The following is a 17,300-nucleotide window of genomic DNA, read 5'->3' as shown; positions in this document are numbered from 1 at the left end:
ACGGATGTTTCTTTATTATCAGACGCTCGTGGCTCTCAGTATGGTCATTCCTCCTCATTGCTTGCTTCGAGCATTCTTGATAATAATATCCTTTTAGTGGTTTCTATAAGGGTGTCCTTAAATGCTATTGCTGGAAGTCTACTCTCAGTTATTTTATGTTCTACAATGATGTTTTAAAAGATCTCTGATGACTTGACTCTTCCTTTCATGGATTCCTCTTGTGGGGTTAGAGCTTTTGTGCCTACATTTCTCCCCTTCATTGTGTAACCGAGGGAAGTATAAAGTAAATGTAAACGGAAATTACTTTATAATTATAGGTAAACTTGACTTATATGATCATAAAGGTCAAAACAAAGAATGGAGGGTGTTCACCAAGTAATGCTTTTGGCAATTTTCCTTTTTTCTCCCGTGGGGTGTGTGTGTGTGTGTGTGACGTCAGTGCACCTTACCTTTTGCACTGTAGGCAGTACAGCAGATTGTATGAAGCGTTCTCTTGGTCACAAGCTGGACTTATTCTTCATTCTTCACCTTCATTCCCGCTTTTCACTGCCTGAGTGGCTGAAAGGGCCAATTTTCAAAACTTAAATCATCTTCCTCTTCTTATGTATGTTTCGATATTCATTTTGTTTTTCTATTTGTTATTTTTGAATTTTTCTTTGAGAAATGAGAGAGAGAGAGCGCACACATTTTGCCGTGGACCTCGTGTGTTTGTTTTTCTTTGAGGACTGCTGCAATGGCTTAGGTGACACTATGGACCTTTCTTACCCGCATTGACCATTATGGTCATATTTTCTGCCTTGGCGAAGTTGTTGAGTCTCTATGGGAGAAAAAGAGCCCTACTATGCCTTTGTACCGATGTTTTTGACGGAATAACTTTTTTCTGTGCATTTGACAAATATATTACTTAGCCATAGTATACTTTACATCCCTACCTAATTTTCGGCGGCATTCTTTATTACTTATACTAGAAAAAAGTATAATAAGAGTAAAATAAAGCAGCCGAAGCCAGTGGCGGAACACCCTAATGTATGGGTTCAAAGATATTCGTGACGTAAGCATATGACGTCCTGACTCCTCCCACAATGTGATGACAAACAGCTGTCTCTGAAATTCTGAATGAATATTCGTACCTTGTCAAGGCTTCACGAATGGCGGCTATGATAAGTCATTGTCCCCATGGTTGCAGGGCAGCTTTTGTGATTCGACTTGCGCAATTTAGAAGTGAGGAGGCCCGTGGCAAACCCTACGTATGCTTGAATAGGTAAATGAATAATAGTGCCCTTTTTTTGGGTAAGGAGTGCATCCGGACCTCTAAGGCTACCAAGTTTTCGTCATTTGTTGACTTCCATAAGATGCAGAAAGATAATTATAGTATTTGCCCTATAAAACGATAGTTGTCGATTTCATAGCAAAATATAACTTGCAGAACAACATTAAACTTGCTTTGCCCCCCCCCCCCAAAAAAAAAAAAAAAAATCATGGGTTATAATACATCAGTGAATGACCTCTATAGGTCCCAGTGATTGGCTTGAAGTCTAAATTCTATAATCCAATCTAATCTTATACAGCTGTCTGTTTATTACAATGATCGTCACTGTCTTGGGGAAAATATCAAAGGAGCTAAGACGAATGCCAAAGTTTTCTTCACTTTGTTAATTTATTTTTAATTATACAATTTTTTAATGTAGAAATAGTAATAGAACGTAATTTCTCGGATTACTTGTGGAAACCCTTTTCTTCACGGATTCTAGCACTCGACCTCATGGCATAAATTCTGTATAATACTACGACTACAAAGTGTAAACAAGGAGTATTGGTTGTATTTCATTGTTGCCAGAGGTGGAGACTTTCACGGAGAGCCAATTATCCATCGAGGAGGAGGCAAGTTAATGACGTCATGTTGCGTCATTATCTGTTCGAAAGACATTCCTCTTGAGTATGCTGGCGATGTCTACACGAATTATGTGTTACTCTTATAATAACCAGAACTATGCAACTTTCGTAATACAGAATACAGTAAAAAATTAGGTAGGAATGTAAGATACCCTGTGACATCTTCGTCAGGTACGTTGATGAAATTTTATTCCGGAAAAAATGCGGGACGCATATTTCCCAAGTCTGGAAGAGTTTAGGGATTGGGAAAATTAGGACCAATCAAAGCGCGTGGAGGTGATCCATGACGTCACAAGCCACGCCTTTTAGCTACACTTGGTCTCATAGCCATTACTGCCAGTCACAATGCCGAAGAAAAACTTCCCCATTTCACAATTTACGGCTTGTATGACCTATACATTTTAGTCAGATATATCGAAACAAAATAAAACACTAATTCAACAAACAATATATTCTTCAAATACACCGTGAAATATATTATGCGTTATTGGCTTCTCCCTCGTGGTAATAGTGCTCAGTCCCTCTTAATTCCTGCTCACAAAGTCGATATTTACTGCATAAATAATATTTTCATCGCAAGTGGCTAAATTATATACTTGAACATGTGTTTAAAGCCATTTAGAAAGAGTTGCGATAACATATGGAATGAATAAAAAATACAAGATGATAAAATTGATGGTATGGTAAAAATGATGGTATATGACCTGTAAATAGCACTACAGACTACAGACAGGAGACCAAGAACTTGCAGAAACTTCGACTCCCATCAAGAATCTTGGACTTTGAAAGTGACTGTTTTAAAAGCCTGGAGCATGGAACGTTTTTCTGGCGTTACTGCGTGTTGTTTCAGGCTATAAAAAGGTATTATATACAGAACTAAAATAATAATTGCCTTATGCTTAAAAGAAATGTGGAGAATACAGTTTTGATGATAAATTTATGTACCCCGTAGGAGGATAGTGACGACAGCACCTCATTAGGTGCAATGTAGGCATTACTTAAAGGTTCTTGTAGCGTCCCTTCGGCGCCTAGCTGCAACTACTTTCATTCATTTTACTGATACCTCTGTTCATATTCTCTTTCTTCCATCTTATTGTCCACCCTCCCCTAACAATTGCTTCATAGTACAACTGCTTTGTACTATGAAGCAATCTATGTAAAAAAATAGTATGCATTTAAATTAAGGCATACATTTGGCCATTGAGTGTGAGCTTGGATGAAAATAGTCGTATACTCATATACTACCGTTATCCCTAGCTTTAATTGATACGTGTTGAATATTTGCATAAAATTTTCTGTTGAAAGAGTTGGAAACAAGTGTCATCCATATTTACTTTAAAACATATCGCAGTTCTAATAAATTTATGCATCAATTCTGCTCTAGTTCAGCTTAGTAAAAAGTCTACTGTAACTCCGTAAATAGGTAGTATTCTCTACTCCTATAATTGCTAAAAGTATTACATTCTAATGAAATACTCATTTTGATTCTTTGCATACAATGAATGACAAGTACAAAAGGTTTGCTAAGAATATTAAATAAATTAAATAATCAGTGTTTTCTTTGTACACAATGAATTTTAAGCAAAAATCCCGTAAGGGCTTGCTGGAAATATTCAATACTGAATTTTATTATCACTTTTTATTTGTTTGTACACAATGTATGAAAAGTAAAAAATCAAAAGCAAAAAATTTCAATAAAAACTTTTTATATATTTGTACACAATGAATGACAAGGACCAATCAGGTAAGGACATCTGGAAGGTTTTATGAAAACGGAATCCACCTCAAAAAGGCAATTTTTTTTACACAGCTTATCAAGTACACCTTGATAAACAACCGTATTCAGATTAGCTACTGACAGGACGAGTTTGTCATGTAATCATTTGGGCTATCTTAGATCACCAAAACAACATTACCGTAGGTTTCCTTAAGGGCACATTAGCTCTTGAAATAATTTAATGAATGAAGCTGAAACTGTGTCCCTGTAAATAGTAGGGACTATATCAATTTGATTCCTGTTCATGGCCTAGTTATGACCAGTTCATTGCTTTTATACAATGACAGTAATGTGCATTACTACGAAATAGCTTATGTCAATAGAAATCCATAGTGTAAGCCTACCCCCTCTCTCTATTTTCCCCTATAAACAGGTCAGATACCATCATTTTTACCATCTTGTATATTGTTTTTTTCATCCCATGAGTTATCGCAACTCTTTATAAAAAACATGCATTTTCAAGTATATATAGAAATTCGCGATGTGAAAATGTTATTTACCAAGAGAGGGAAGCCAATAACGCATAATATATTTCACAGTGTATCTCATTTGAAGAATATATTGTTGTTAAAACAATTAGTGTTGCATTATGTTTAGATATATCTGACTAAAATGTATATGTCATACAAGCCGTAAGCTGTGAAATTGAGAAGAAAGTATTTCTTGGGCATCGTGACTGGCGGCAATAATGGATATAGGGCTGAGGAGAGAGCTAAAAGGCGTGGCTTGTGACGTCATGGATTAGCTCCACTCGCTTTGATTGGTCATAATTTTCCCCAATGCTAAACTCTTCCAGACTTGGGAAATATGCCACCGGGACACCAGCTGTGAATCTCATAGTAAATGTGAGAGAGACTATACAGTTTCGGCCGGTGGCTTCGAAGCCGCCAGATGTCACGAATTCCCGAAGTCGCAAATGAATTGTTTTTCTGCTGACCTCAAACACGCTTTTGCAACCCGGCGCTATTAATGAGCTGTAAAGGCTCTTCATCCCCGGCGTTGCATGTTTGGAGATTTAGCACTCAATTAGCTGGCGAAGGAGCGATAAACGTCTCCTTCGTTTCGTTTGTCGGAGTCTTGAGGAAGATTTAGTGCCGCTCATCTTCACTCCCTTTGCGAGTTTCTTCACTTTTCGTTTGGGCAACGCTGGTTCCTTGGTTCCTGTTGGGGGGGGGGAGGTTGTTCTTATGCTTGCTTTGGAAAGGATACAGCTATGTCGGGGTGAGCCAAGATATGACTCGTAAATCTGTTGTGATTTTGATGTACTTGCTCACTAGATTTCTGTGTGTTCATTATATCCATATATACATATATATATATATATATATATATATATATATATATATATATATATATATATATATATATATATATATATATAATGGAGCCTGATCAAAATAATTTTACGCATATTGTAGAACAAATCAAGCCAGAGCTCTTTGATATTACAAGTTAATTCCCAACGAAATCTAAAATAGTGGATAGTTAAGCTGAGAGTGTAAAATGACATTTCGTGAGAAATGTAGCACATACTATTATTACTACTGAGTAGGTCATAGATTTTTGTGAGTATTTTCTTAGAGCCAGACTTGAAGCATTATTACATAGATTTCTGCTTTTTTTATTTTGTTTTTTCTTTTTTTTATCAGGGACATTTCCTAAACCGGACAGTATTCAGTGTCGCTTGTGCACCTCTGTTTTAGATTTTTTTTAGAATTTATTTTTGTGTATGAGCATATGATTATCTGATGTCACTGCTTTTGGAAAATCCGGTTGATATGTTTAAACGGACCAGTTATCTTGAGCTTTCCTCGACGAACTTTGTTCGATGCGACGTCAGAAGCGGAGAAACTGCGGTGAAGTTCTGACTTTTCCCGCTGTTTCTCCGCTTCGGACGTCACATCGGACAAAGTTCGTCAACCAAAGCTCGACCGTGTAGACGGGGCCTTAGGCTTCTCTTCCCTCGGAGTTCAAAACCCACTTGCTTTCGTTCTTGTTTTAATTTTGCGTAGGATATTTATTGTTGAAATTTCATGTCTTTATCATTAACTTTAACTAAACTTCACTGCCTTTTTACCGTTTTATTACCCCCGGTTGCTACTTCTGTCAAGGATCGCATTCAAATGTTAGCAGTTTTTTTTTTTTTTTTTTTTTTTCCAACTCCCCCCGCGTAGCTTTTTTTGTTGTTGTTTTTTAAAGAAAAGTATTGAGATGGCTATTTGTCTGTCCGTCGGCACTTTTTATGTTCGCCAGTAGATCTTAAAATCCACTGAGGCTAGAGGGCTGCAAATTGGGATGCTGATCATCAAACATACCAAATTGTATCCCTCTACCTTCAGCAGTTTTTATTTTATTTAAAGTTAAAATTAGCCGTTACTTTAACCTGAAACATGGGCCACGGCTGAAAATTCGATTGCTCCGAAGAAACTAAAACGCATTGTTTGTTTGTTTCAATGTTTTTTAAATTGTTTTAAGTTAAAGACATTCTTATTTTCTTTATCTGATGCTGAAATGCGCCAAAAGAATTTGCTAGTGAAAGGTTAGTTTCAAATAAGTCTGGCGGTGGAAAGCTACTTGGGTATATATGCTTTAAATAGCAATTCTAGCGTTTAATGGGTAACACGTGTAGTATTTAGATTGGGCGCAGAGCTCTACCTTTTTTGCGATGCGCCTTTTAGGATTTGCAAGTTGAGACCAGCTGTGTTTACTTCAGGTGTAATGAGATGCTTAAGGCCTGTCCACACGAGCGGGCCTGATCGGCGTGCTCCGGGGTTCACGGGCAAATTCTGGCGGCCTCACCCGTGAATGTTGTCCACACGGGTGAGGCGATGGAGAGGTGGGCGTGCCCGACGATGCCAGTAGTATGTTCAGTGCGGTACGATAAACATGGTGCATACCGCAAAGAAGATGATAGCGTAGCATGATAATTGCTTTTGTGTGTGATGAAAAAGGAGAAAAAGAAGAGAATATGGTGCAAAGAATGGCTGGCCGTAAAAGAAATGTATATTTGGTTAACATACGTCTGGCAGGGTCGAAGTAAAAGCCATCGGGCACCACCGTGGTGATTTTGCTACAAGACCCATCGGGCAATTTGACGGTTTGCCCATCAAGTGTGCCCGTTAGAGGGGAAGTCCGCCGATCAGGCCCGATCGTGTGGACAGGCCTTTACGTGTTGGTGTGCGGTTAATCTGTTCTGCTGATGACTTACTTGTGTGTGAGAGGGGACTGTTGTGGATGTTGCTTGTTTTTGTGGGTCTTTCGTGTAAAATAAAAAAAGATCGATTATAATTAAATACAAAGTAGTAACGTCTGAAATAAATACTACACATACGTAAGCAAATACAAGTTAATTGGTAGATTAGTTTGATCACGGCTTATGAAGATTTGCGGTAGTAGTGTTCAAATGAAATGGACTATAGAGTGTAGGTCAGTTTGAGAGTTGTGGTAACAACCTCAAAGCAGCTGCACTCTGAAATCATTGTTAGGAGATGGTGGACAGCAAGAAGGAAGAAATTTAATATAGATTGGAGGTACAGTAAAAGGAATGAAAGGGGCTCCAGCTATGGCCCGAAGGGACGCTGCAAAAAAAAAAAAAAATTAAAAAATGCTTTACCAATGCCTACAGCACACCCCGTGGAGTGCACTACCCCCCCTTACGAAGGGATAGTAGTGTTACTCAGGTCATCTTCCCTAAGATACCCATGAGTATACATTGAATGAAACTTAGGAACCGAAAGCTTTATCGGCAGTCTGGATTCTTATTTACTTAACAGGTTTTCTTTAGTTGGAGCCTTCAGTAGGAAAGGACATTCCAGATCTCCAGCGCCTCAGTGGCGTGGTTGGTATGGTGTTTGGCGTCCCACCTCGGTGGTCGCGAGTTCGATTCTCGGCCATTCCATTGAGGAGTGAGAGATGTGTATTTCTGGTGATAGAAGTTTACACTCTCGACGTGGTTCGGAAGTCACGTAAAGCCGTTGGTCCCGTTGCTGAATAACCACTGGTTCCAGGCAACGTAAAAACACCATACAAACAAAGACATTCCAGATCTCGACCGTTTTCAGTGATTATGCTGAATCGTGGCACATAAAGCCAAGGGGTTAACGAGAGGCTTTCCAACGACTTCGGGTTGACGAAGTTGTTTTTCAGTGTAATGAAAGCGGTTGAGCGTGAAAGTGGTATGAGTGATTCATTAGGTATAAAGCTCTCGTAATATGAAATATTTTCTTACAAGAAGTCGGTATTCAGTATCAGATTCAAGGGCGTTGTTAATGGAAGAGTAAAGCCTATTTGCTTCTCATTCAAAAATAATAGTAATAATCTGAAGAAACGGTGAATTGCATATGTTTAGGTGGAAATACACAAGTCGCCTTTGTAAAATACTAAAAGGATAAAGAAGTCTTGGCTTTTGTTTTTTCTTCCGAGTATCTAGAAACGAAATGTTGTATTCTTTGACATTAGGTCTACAATTTATCATCAGAATTCAGTGTCTTCTGAAATGAAGAGTTGGCTTCGAAGTGAGCTACTTGAAGCCAGGCAAAGGGCTAGGCAGGCTTAAGCCTCTCGGCAATGGAACATGAGTCTTTAGGTCATTTTAATTGAAGTATTTCGACGAACACTGCGCCAGTTAAGTTTTCTAGTTGACAACTGCAAACTTCAGCCAGTGTCCTGTCGCGCTCAGGGGAAAAAGATGGTCTCCACACCAGATGTTGTCTAATTGACTTCCGTGGGCTACTGGCGTGTAGCCCACTGCTAAAAATTTCAATTCATTCTTTTTCCTCCATTTTGCTATCTACCCTCCCCTAACAATTGTCTCGGAGTGCTACTGCGAGGCTTTCATTCTGTTACACCTTCAAAACCTTTTTTCCTGTCAGTTTCCCTTTCAGCGCTGAATGACCTCATAGGCCCTGCGCTAGGCCTTTGGCCCAAATTTGACATTCCATTCCATTCCAAAATTTCAAGAAAGGAATAACTTTTTGAGATGATTATCGGACAGCCTCCGTTGACGGGGGTAACTAAACCGGGTTATTCTTCCAAAAGTCATTTCTTTTCAGAGCAGATTAGTTTTAGTGTGATTGAAGACAGACGATCCTTGAGCAGAATTCTGAAGATTTGAACTTTTGAAATATGATGTAATGCCATTAGGGATTGAAATATGATGTAATGCCATTAGGGAAGTCTAATCATCACGTGGAATGGACTGAATCTCCCAAACGCTCGAGAAAGTGATTAAAGGTTGTACAGAAGAGGATTTGCATCTCGCATTAATTAACTGCGATATTCTAATTCGGCAGTGCTGCTCATTTACTGCTCTGGTTAAAACGGAGTTCGTGGTGAATTTTCGACGAGGTTGAAATTTTGGGGATCGCTCCATTATTCTGTTAATATTTATGGAGATTGATTTTTTTAAGCGAGAGGGAGCTGAAAATAATTTTTTTTTTATTTGACGAGTACTGAATGAAAATAGAAGAATGATAACGTATTTTCCTTGCCTTGCCAATGTTACAATGCTGTAGTTAGGTAAAGCCTGTAGGGGAGCTATTTTAGGATAGATTGTATGGTGTAGCCTAATACGCTCATGGTTAAAGAAAAATGCACTTGAATCGCAAGCTAGCTGGCTAGGGATGGATCCTGAACAAGGAAGCAGCAGTCTGGGGCTTTTATTTGAAGCCTAATGTGTCATCGTAGAGCAAAGTAGCAACTCTTAGTAAAAGGTGGTCTGTGAGTTCGTGATCATGGATGAACTTATTCAGGAACTTCCACACCTTTGCTACTGAATACACCTACAAAGAAACTGTAGGTAGTTCATCAAACCCACCACATACTATCTTGCTACCCGGATATTAGGGGGTTTATTTTCCAGTGCCTCTCGCTCCATCTGTCCACTTTTTAGGTCATTCTGTCATTCTCTTCTTCCTTTTTATCACAGGTATACAACCAACCTATCACCCTCCATTCTTTCCACGTGATCTGAATCTTTGGAAAACCATCGGATCCCTTCTTTCACCTGTGCTAACTATTTTACCACTTCACCTACAGTTCTCGGCCCCTCGGATACTATGATAATACTCTCCCTGTTGCCGTGTTCTGATACCTTTCTTGTTTCACCTACTCTGACGGCCCACACCAAATATCCACTTAAATTGTTCATTGTTCATACAAACATCTGTATTCAGCGGCGTGGTTGGTTTGGTATTAGCGTCCCACCTCGGTGGTCGCGGGTTCGATTCTCGGCCATTCCATTGAGGAGTGAGAGATGTGAATTTCTGGTGATAGAAGTTCACTCTCGCCGTGGTTCGTAAGTCACGTAAAGCCGTTGGTCCTGTTGCTGAATAACCACTGGTTCCATGTGTTCAGTACCTTTCTTTCTCTCGTTATTTGACTTTGCTTGAGAACAGCTGCTCATTCTCCAAAAGTTCTTGTTTACCATTGGCCTCTCTTGTTTTGTTTGACCCCTTTTCTCTCTCGTCAACATCTTCGTCTCCTTCCTATCCATTCACCTATGCATATGTGCGCTTGATGTTCTCTTCCGTCATTCGGTTGCATCTCGAGTAATCACTTTCATTTCCTGCAGCTTCTCAGTCCTCAGCCTCCTTACCCTTTTAAGTAGTTTGTAAAAGAAAACTATTGTGATAGCCTTTCCGTCCGCCCGCCCTCAGATCTTAAAAACAACTGAGGCTAGAGGGCTGCAAATGGGCACGTAAATCATCCACCCTCCAGTCATCAAACATACCAAATTGCAGCCCTCTATCCTCAGTAGTTTTTATTTATTCAGGAGTAAAGTTAGCCATGATCGTGCATCTTGCACCGCCATAGGTACCAACAACACAGGCCTCCTTCACCGCTGTAGGTACCAACAACACAGGAGGCCACCACCGGGCTGTGGCTGGGAGTTTCATACAGCATTATACGCTTTACGGAAAATTCGATTCGCATTTTTTATTTATTTATTTATTTATTTTTTTACTTGTACATTCCTTTTTTTTTTTTTTTTTTTTTTTACTCCAAAATTATTTTCTCCCCTGACCTTTTTAGTCACCATAATGCAATATACTCCTTTATTTATTTATTTTTTTATTTTTTTTATTTACATGCTCTACTGCTTCACTTTGATTACTCTCAAGTGTCTTTTTCACATTGAGAGCCACATTTTCACCATAGTGAAGCCTCAGTAACTTTTAGAGTTTTTTTCTGTTCTTTTTTTTTCTTCAAAATAAGGTCTTTTCGATGAATTGTATATCAGTACTATTTTTTAAAGGTCATTCTTATATTGTAACACTCCAGTCATCAAACATACCAAATTGCAGCCCTCTATCCTCAGTAGTTTTTATTTATTCAGGAGTAAAGTTAGCCATGATCGTGCATCTTGCACCGCCATAGGTACCAACAACACAGGCCTCCTTCACCGCTGTAGGAACCAACAACACAGGAGGCCACCACCGGGCTGTGGCTGGAGTTTCATACAGCATTATACGCTTTACGGAAAATTCGATTCGCATTTTTATTTATTTATTTTTTTACTTGTACATTCCTTTTTTTTTTTTTTTTTTTTTTTTACTCCAAAATTATTTTCTCCCCTGACCTTTTTAGTCCCCATCATGCATTATATACTCCTTTATTTATTTATTTTTTTATTTTTTTTATTTACATGCTCTACTTGCTTCACTTTTGATTACTCTCAAGTGTCTTTTCACATTGAGAGCCACATTTTCACCATAGTGAAGCCTCAGTAACTTTTAGAGTTTTTCTTCTTTTTTTTTCTTCAAAATAAGGTCTTTTCGATGAATTGTATATCAGTACTATTTTTTAAAGGTCATTCTTATATTGTAACACTAGGCTAGTGGCTTTTCCTTATGCGAGAAGTATTGATGTAGTTTTGTAGCAAACGAAAGTAGATATGGTTATATACCGGTGTACAAACGCTTTATATATTATATATATATATATATATATATCTATAGATATATATATATATATATATTTATATCATATATTATATATATATATGATATATATATATATATATATATATATATATATATAATATATATTATATATATATAAAATATATATAATATATTATATATATTATATATATATATATATATATATATATATATATATAATATAGTATATATCCATTATCTTGGAACGAGCCCACAGGTTATTAGAAAAGAAAGAATATTTTAATAAATAAAGGTAAAAGTGTAAGTAAAATATTAGAATACAAAGAGAATTGTTGAAGGGTAGTAGTGCGTTGCATTGTACAACATCCTCCGGGAGACTTTTCCGCAGGCCACCCTTATTCACTCTGGAAGACCTTGCTGAAATATGGCTTCTTGTCATTGGCTTCATTTGGCATTGAAGCACTGAAAAATGACGCAGTTTCTTATGGAAGTTGTTACGTATTGGATTTTGAAGCCTGTTGAGTTAGGACACAATATTGTTACCGGGAAGGGGATGAGGTCGGGTGGAGAATTGGGAGGTTATGAATAACTTGATGTTAATGTTATATAAGAAAATTTTCTTTTTATTTACCTTTAATTCTTATTAAGTTTCATTCATCGTTACCTTCAGGCCTTCATTGCTCAAGCCAAACTAGTCAGTTAATTTCCTTAATCAGTGGTTCTTGACCTTTTTATTACCTTAATCAGTGGTTCTTGACCTTTTTATTACCTCGCCTCCTTTAAGAGTTGGTCCTTCTTTCACGGCCCCTTTGCATCTATGAGTCAAGTTCCCTCCGAGACTTTAAGGAAAATAAAGCAAAAATGAGAAAAAGAAGGGGTTTCGAGGGATAGGGAAGGAGGTCAATCATGACAAAACATGGTCACCCCAACTAGCCTAACTATACTGTTTTTTTCCATCTGTCCATCCGCCTGTGGCGGTCGCGCATGGCAACACTGCGTCCCGTGCTTAAATAGTTACGTTGTCTAAATTTTAGGTAAATAAAAGGATATCTGGGTGTACATTTGCAACTGGAAAGTGTTTTAATAATTTACTGTATGCGAATTACACCGTTAATATTCGAAATAGGATATTATATAAAGCCCGGGACGCAGTGTTGCCATGCGCAAACACCATAGGCGGATGGACAGATGGAAAAAACAGAGTATAGAGTAGCAGACTCTAGAACAGTAACATTATAAGGCGATACTTTTTGCATTTTTTTATTCATAAACTTCTGAATGTGAGTTCCTCACTTTTGTTAAGAGAATAACGAATGTAGTTAGAGAGTTTTTTTTTTTTTTTTTTTTTTTTTTTTTTTTTTTTTTTTTTTTTTTTTTTTCTCTCTCCGTAGGGCTCGCGCTTCCCCTGGAAATTGAGGACGCCCCTATTGGGGCGGCCCCCCCCCCTCCCCACAGGTTAAGAACCACTGTTTTATAACTTTCTATAATTTCGGTGTACTCCTGCTCCTTCCGTCCTTCCTGTGATCACCACTTTTGTTGCCGCCGCCGCACCCACCACAAGATCAAGCAAACCGCCTGTTTCCTTCATTGGCAAGTTTCTTTAAATAAACAAATAAATAAATAGAGGATTTGGAAATCAGGGTCTGTGGCAGTGATTATGAATAATGATGCAGTTGACAAAAACAAGTTGTTTAGTTAAATATATTATTATATATATATATATATATGTCTATCACATTACTGTGATTCATATACATATATCGAGCTACAAATGTCCTTTAATATCTAATTCGCTCTACCTCGGAATTAATATATTTTCATATATGTGTAACCGAGGGGGAATTTATTAAGCGATAATAGAATTGGCGGCCGACAGGCGCGAACCATCGACCTCTCAATTCCAGGACTGGCAGTGAAGCCTTAGACAACCCCGCCACCGCAAGAGATATTAATTCCGAGGTAGAGCGAATTAGATATTAAAGGACATTTGTAGCTCGATATACGTATATATATGTATATATATAGGTTTTACCAGCCCACTGAGCTGAATCACAGCTCTCCCAGGGCTGGCCCAAAGGATCAGATCATTTTACGTGGCTAGGAACCAATGGGTTACTTAGCAACGGAGCCTACAGCTTATTGTGGGATCCGGAAGACATCAAGAAATGTATTGCTATCACCGGAAATAAATTCCTCTCGATTTCACGTTGGCAGAGCTGTAGTTGAGCATGTAACCGACTCGCCCAACGAAGAACTAAAAACATGTTGTAATACAAGTGGTTAGTAAAGGATAGTTCACTCATCTGAGCATATTCTACTAGCTATCATATCAGTTTGCATTTAGGGGGTTTAGTGCCGCCAGTGCACCTCACATAGTGCACTGTAGGTATTATTCGATGTTCTTTACAGCGCCCCTTGGGCCCCCTAGCTGCAACCCTTTTATTCCTTTAGTATACCTCCGTTCATATTCTCTTTCTTCCGTCTCTTTCCAATTTCCCTTTAAGCGCTGAACGACCTCACAGTTCCCAGCACTTGGGCCTGCGTTTAAAGTTGTTATTCCTATTCCTCCTATGGTGTCATAACAATTATTGTTTCAACATTATACTCTTCGCTGAATGACCTCATAGTTCCCAGCTCTTTGCCCGAGTCCTAAATTTTATATTCCGATTCCATATCGGTTTGTTATATATATACATGTTTGTATTGTTGTAGACTTGGTCATTTTTATTGTTTGAACTTTCATGAAAGCTCATTGTTTTGTGGAAGAATATTCAAAAGTTCATGCAGCCTTTGACTTGCTGTGTATATCCATCTATCTGTCTATCTATCTATCTATCTATATATATATATATGTAGTCATATAATTTCTGTTTCAAATATGTCATCTTGTAACGGTTTCAATGTCACCATTGGTAGTTTGACTAGGTATGTAAAGGATGTTGTAACTTTGCACACCTAAGTGAAACATATGATTTTGTGAGAAGCTATGGTTATCCTTATTTAAAGGAACAAATAGAATTAGGAATGAGCATCGGTTGAAACTTGAAGTCAGTTTGGTTTTCATGTATCCGTAAGAACTTCTACTTGGTTTAAATGTGAAGTTTCCCATCCTAAACAAGTGTCTCTTTTCGTCACTTTAATGGAAAATTTATTCAATTTGAGTCATTAACGTATTTCAATTTGTGTCATTAACGTATATATTTCAATTTGTGTCATAAACGTATTTCAATTTGTGTCATAAACTTATTTCAGTTTGTGTCAACGTATCTCAATTTGTGTCATAAACGTATTATGTATAGTAATTTTGGATCTTTCCTAAATAGTGACCCCCAATGGTTTTCGGGGATCATTATGTAAGGCTATGACATTTCCAGTCTTTTGTTTATGATTTTACGGTAATCCCCAGCGGGCTTGTACTAAGGAAGCGCAGAGGTGTGATACATACCTACTGGGCTAAAAACCCTTGGGGATCACTATCAGGGGAAGATCCGTCATTTCTCATGTTGGCGCTTTATGAATGTAAAATGAGAACACATTTCCGTTACCTCATGCGTTTGCCACAGCTGATAAGAGAAATGCCTTCAGAATACTAACAGTCCTCTTGTCTTTCCTTGCAGGCCAGTGATGGTGGTAATGGATTGGCTGCTGCAGTATGTCCCAGGCACCAATAGACAGTGCTGGTGGTGGATGTAAAGCCCAACCACCGCACAATGTGGTGGTCTACATGGCTGGAGAAGGGGGAGGTCAAAACGGGGGACCGGGAGGAGGTGGAGGTGGGGGCGTGCAGGGGGTACCCCGCGCCCTGATCACGCCGAATCCGGTCAAGCCTACGAACCCCCACATGGCCAACGGCTTTCGACTGTCAAACCCATTGCACCAGAAGCAGCTCTACAATGGAGTGGATGCGGTCACCAACTGCTACCCCGCCAGTCAGGCTTTGCAATACCTCCCCGGTGGCAATTACATTACCACTGTCACCGTACAACAATCACAGCAGCAGCAAGTTCAACAACAGCAGCAGCAGCAAGTTCAACAACAGCAGCAACAAAGTGGAAGGCAGCAGAATGTGCAGCAGCACCAACAACAACAACAACAACAATCACAATCACAGCAGCAGAATCCAGCTGGTTTTATGCAAGTCAACAATATTGGCAAAAACAATGCCATGATGAATATGAGTAATCAAATGATGAATAACCAAGTGATGAGTAATAATAATAATAGTAATAATAATACTGCTAGTAATAATAGTAATAACAATAATAATAATAACAGTAACAATAACAATAATAATAATAATAATAATAATAATAATAATAGTAATGCATTGGTGGTTGCTCGTCCAAGAACTAGTTCGCGGTGTGATTCAGTGAGGTCGGAAACGGCCGAGTCTAGTTGTAGCAGCTTGAGCTCTGATAGTCAGAATGAACAGCAACAGCACCACCACCAACAGCAGCTAGAAAATCTCCAACAGCAGCAGCAGCCGTACCAACAGTACATGAACAGTTATCCAAATTACATGGCATCTCAGCCAGCAGGAGCCAATAACATCAGTGGTATGCATCCCAGTGTCTACAATACTACCGGTAATCAAAACACCAGCATTGTACAAAGTTTCCAGCAAGTGAATGCTGTGCAGCATGTGCAAATGCAGGGTGGACAGCTACAGATTATGCACCAGTACAATTACGTTCAGCAAGGGCAGCAACAGCAGTCCTGCATGATGCAAACCCAAGGGCCATGCACAATGCAAGTTATGCAAGGACAGAACATGCCGGCGGCACACAACATGAACATGCATGGACAAGCTAATATGAATGTCATGCCCAATATCAACATGAACATACAACAACCAGGGAATAACATGGCTGGGGGACAATACCACATGGGGCATGGCCCCAATGTCATGGCACAGACTAATTGTCACGGTAATGCCCACGTGAACATGGGCCAGTATCCAGTTCAGCAGCAGCAACAGCAACAGCAACAGCCGCCGTTTGTAGCTGGTGGGATTGGCGAACAGCAGGCGCCCCAGCTGAATGTCATACAGGCAGCCAACAGTGGCAACAACTCCTGTGTGAAAATGAGTCAGATGGGGCCAAATTCTGCCATGTTCCCAGCCACTGATATTTTAGTCGTTCCCTTTGGATGGAGGAGAGTTATCAACAGTGGCCAAGTTGTCTATATAAGGTGAGTTTTTTTCTCTTTGTTGTCTTCTTCTTTATGTAATATTGACATTTTGTAAAAGCCACCAGAAAGGTAAGTTAGCCATCAGGGTGGCGTTTTCTCCTATACTCCAAATATCTTAAAAGGGTTCGCCTGATGTTTTCTATTAACACTTCAAATGCCAGCTGGCATGGTTGCTGTTCTGGATCCTGATGACGAGAGGGTACGTTTCAGAGGTCACTTATTCAGTTACGTTACCTTTTTTTATTGCCTTTGGAATTGCACCTTGTATTATTCTGTTTATGTGTGTGTGTGTGTGTGGTGGTGGTGGTGGTGTGTGTGGGTGTAGTGTGTGTTGTGTGTGTGTGTGTGTGTGTGTGTGTGTGGAGTAAATCTACAGGAAAATGAAATGGCAGGGGAAATGACCTGATTTTTACAAATGTTTAAATTTTAGATGAATGGGCCTTTTTTTTTTTGTTCTTGTCACCTGTATATAGAGTCAATTTCAGATGATTTTTTTTACTTCATTCCATAATCGTCCAAGAGCAGTGTTTGTAGAT

The 17,300-nt window shown here is 38.9% G+C and overlaps 1 protein-coding gene across 4 annotated transcripts in view; it reads left to right on the top strand.

Annotated features, from left to right (window-relative positions):
• Positions 1-17,300, top strand: part of LOC135225234 (mucin-2-like) — a 562,221-nt gene that overhangs the window by 24,263 nt on the left and 520,658 nt on the right. For all 4 annotated transcript variants that reach the window (XR_010316937.1, XM_064264563.1, XM_064264561.1 and 1 more), the window contains exon 2: positions 15,192-16,764. Coding sequence is in view for 3 of the 4 variants with exons in the window: in XM_064264563.1 (XP_064120633.1) it covers positions 15,227-16,764 (1,538 nt within the window). In the remaining variant the exon portion in view is untranslated. The remainder of the gene's footprint in view (positions 1-15,191; positions 16,765-17,300) is intronic.

Source organism: Macrobrachium nipponense, chromosome 13 (assembly GCF_015104395.2).
Source record: "Macrobrachium nipponense isolate FS-2020 chromosome 13, ASM1510439v2, whole genome shotgun sequence".
Lineage (NCBI taxonomy): Eukaryota > Metazoa > Arthropoda > Malacostraca > Decapoda > Palaemonidae > Macrobrachium > Macrobrachium nipponense.
The sequence above is the reverse complement of the archived record's forward strand: the minus strand, read 5'-3'. Positions and strand labels throughout refer to the sequence as shown.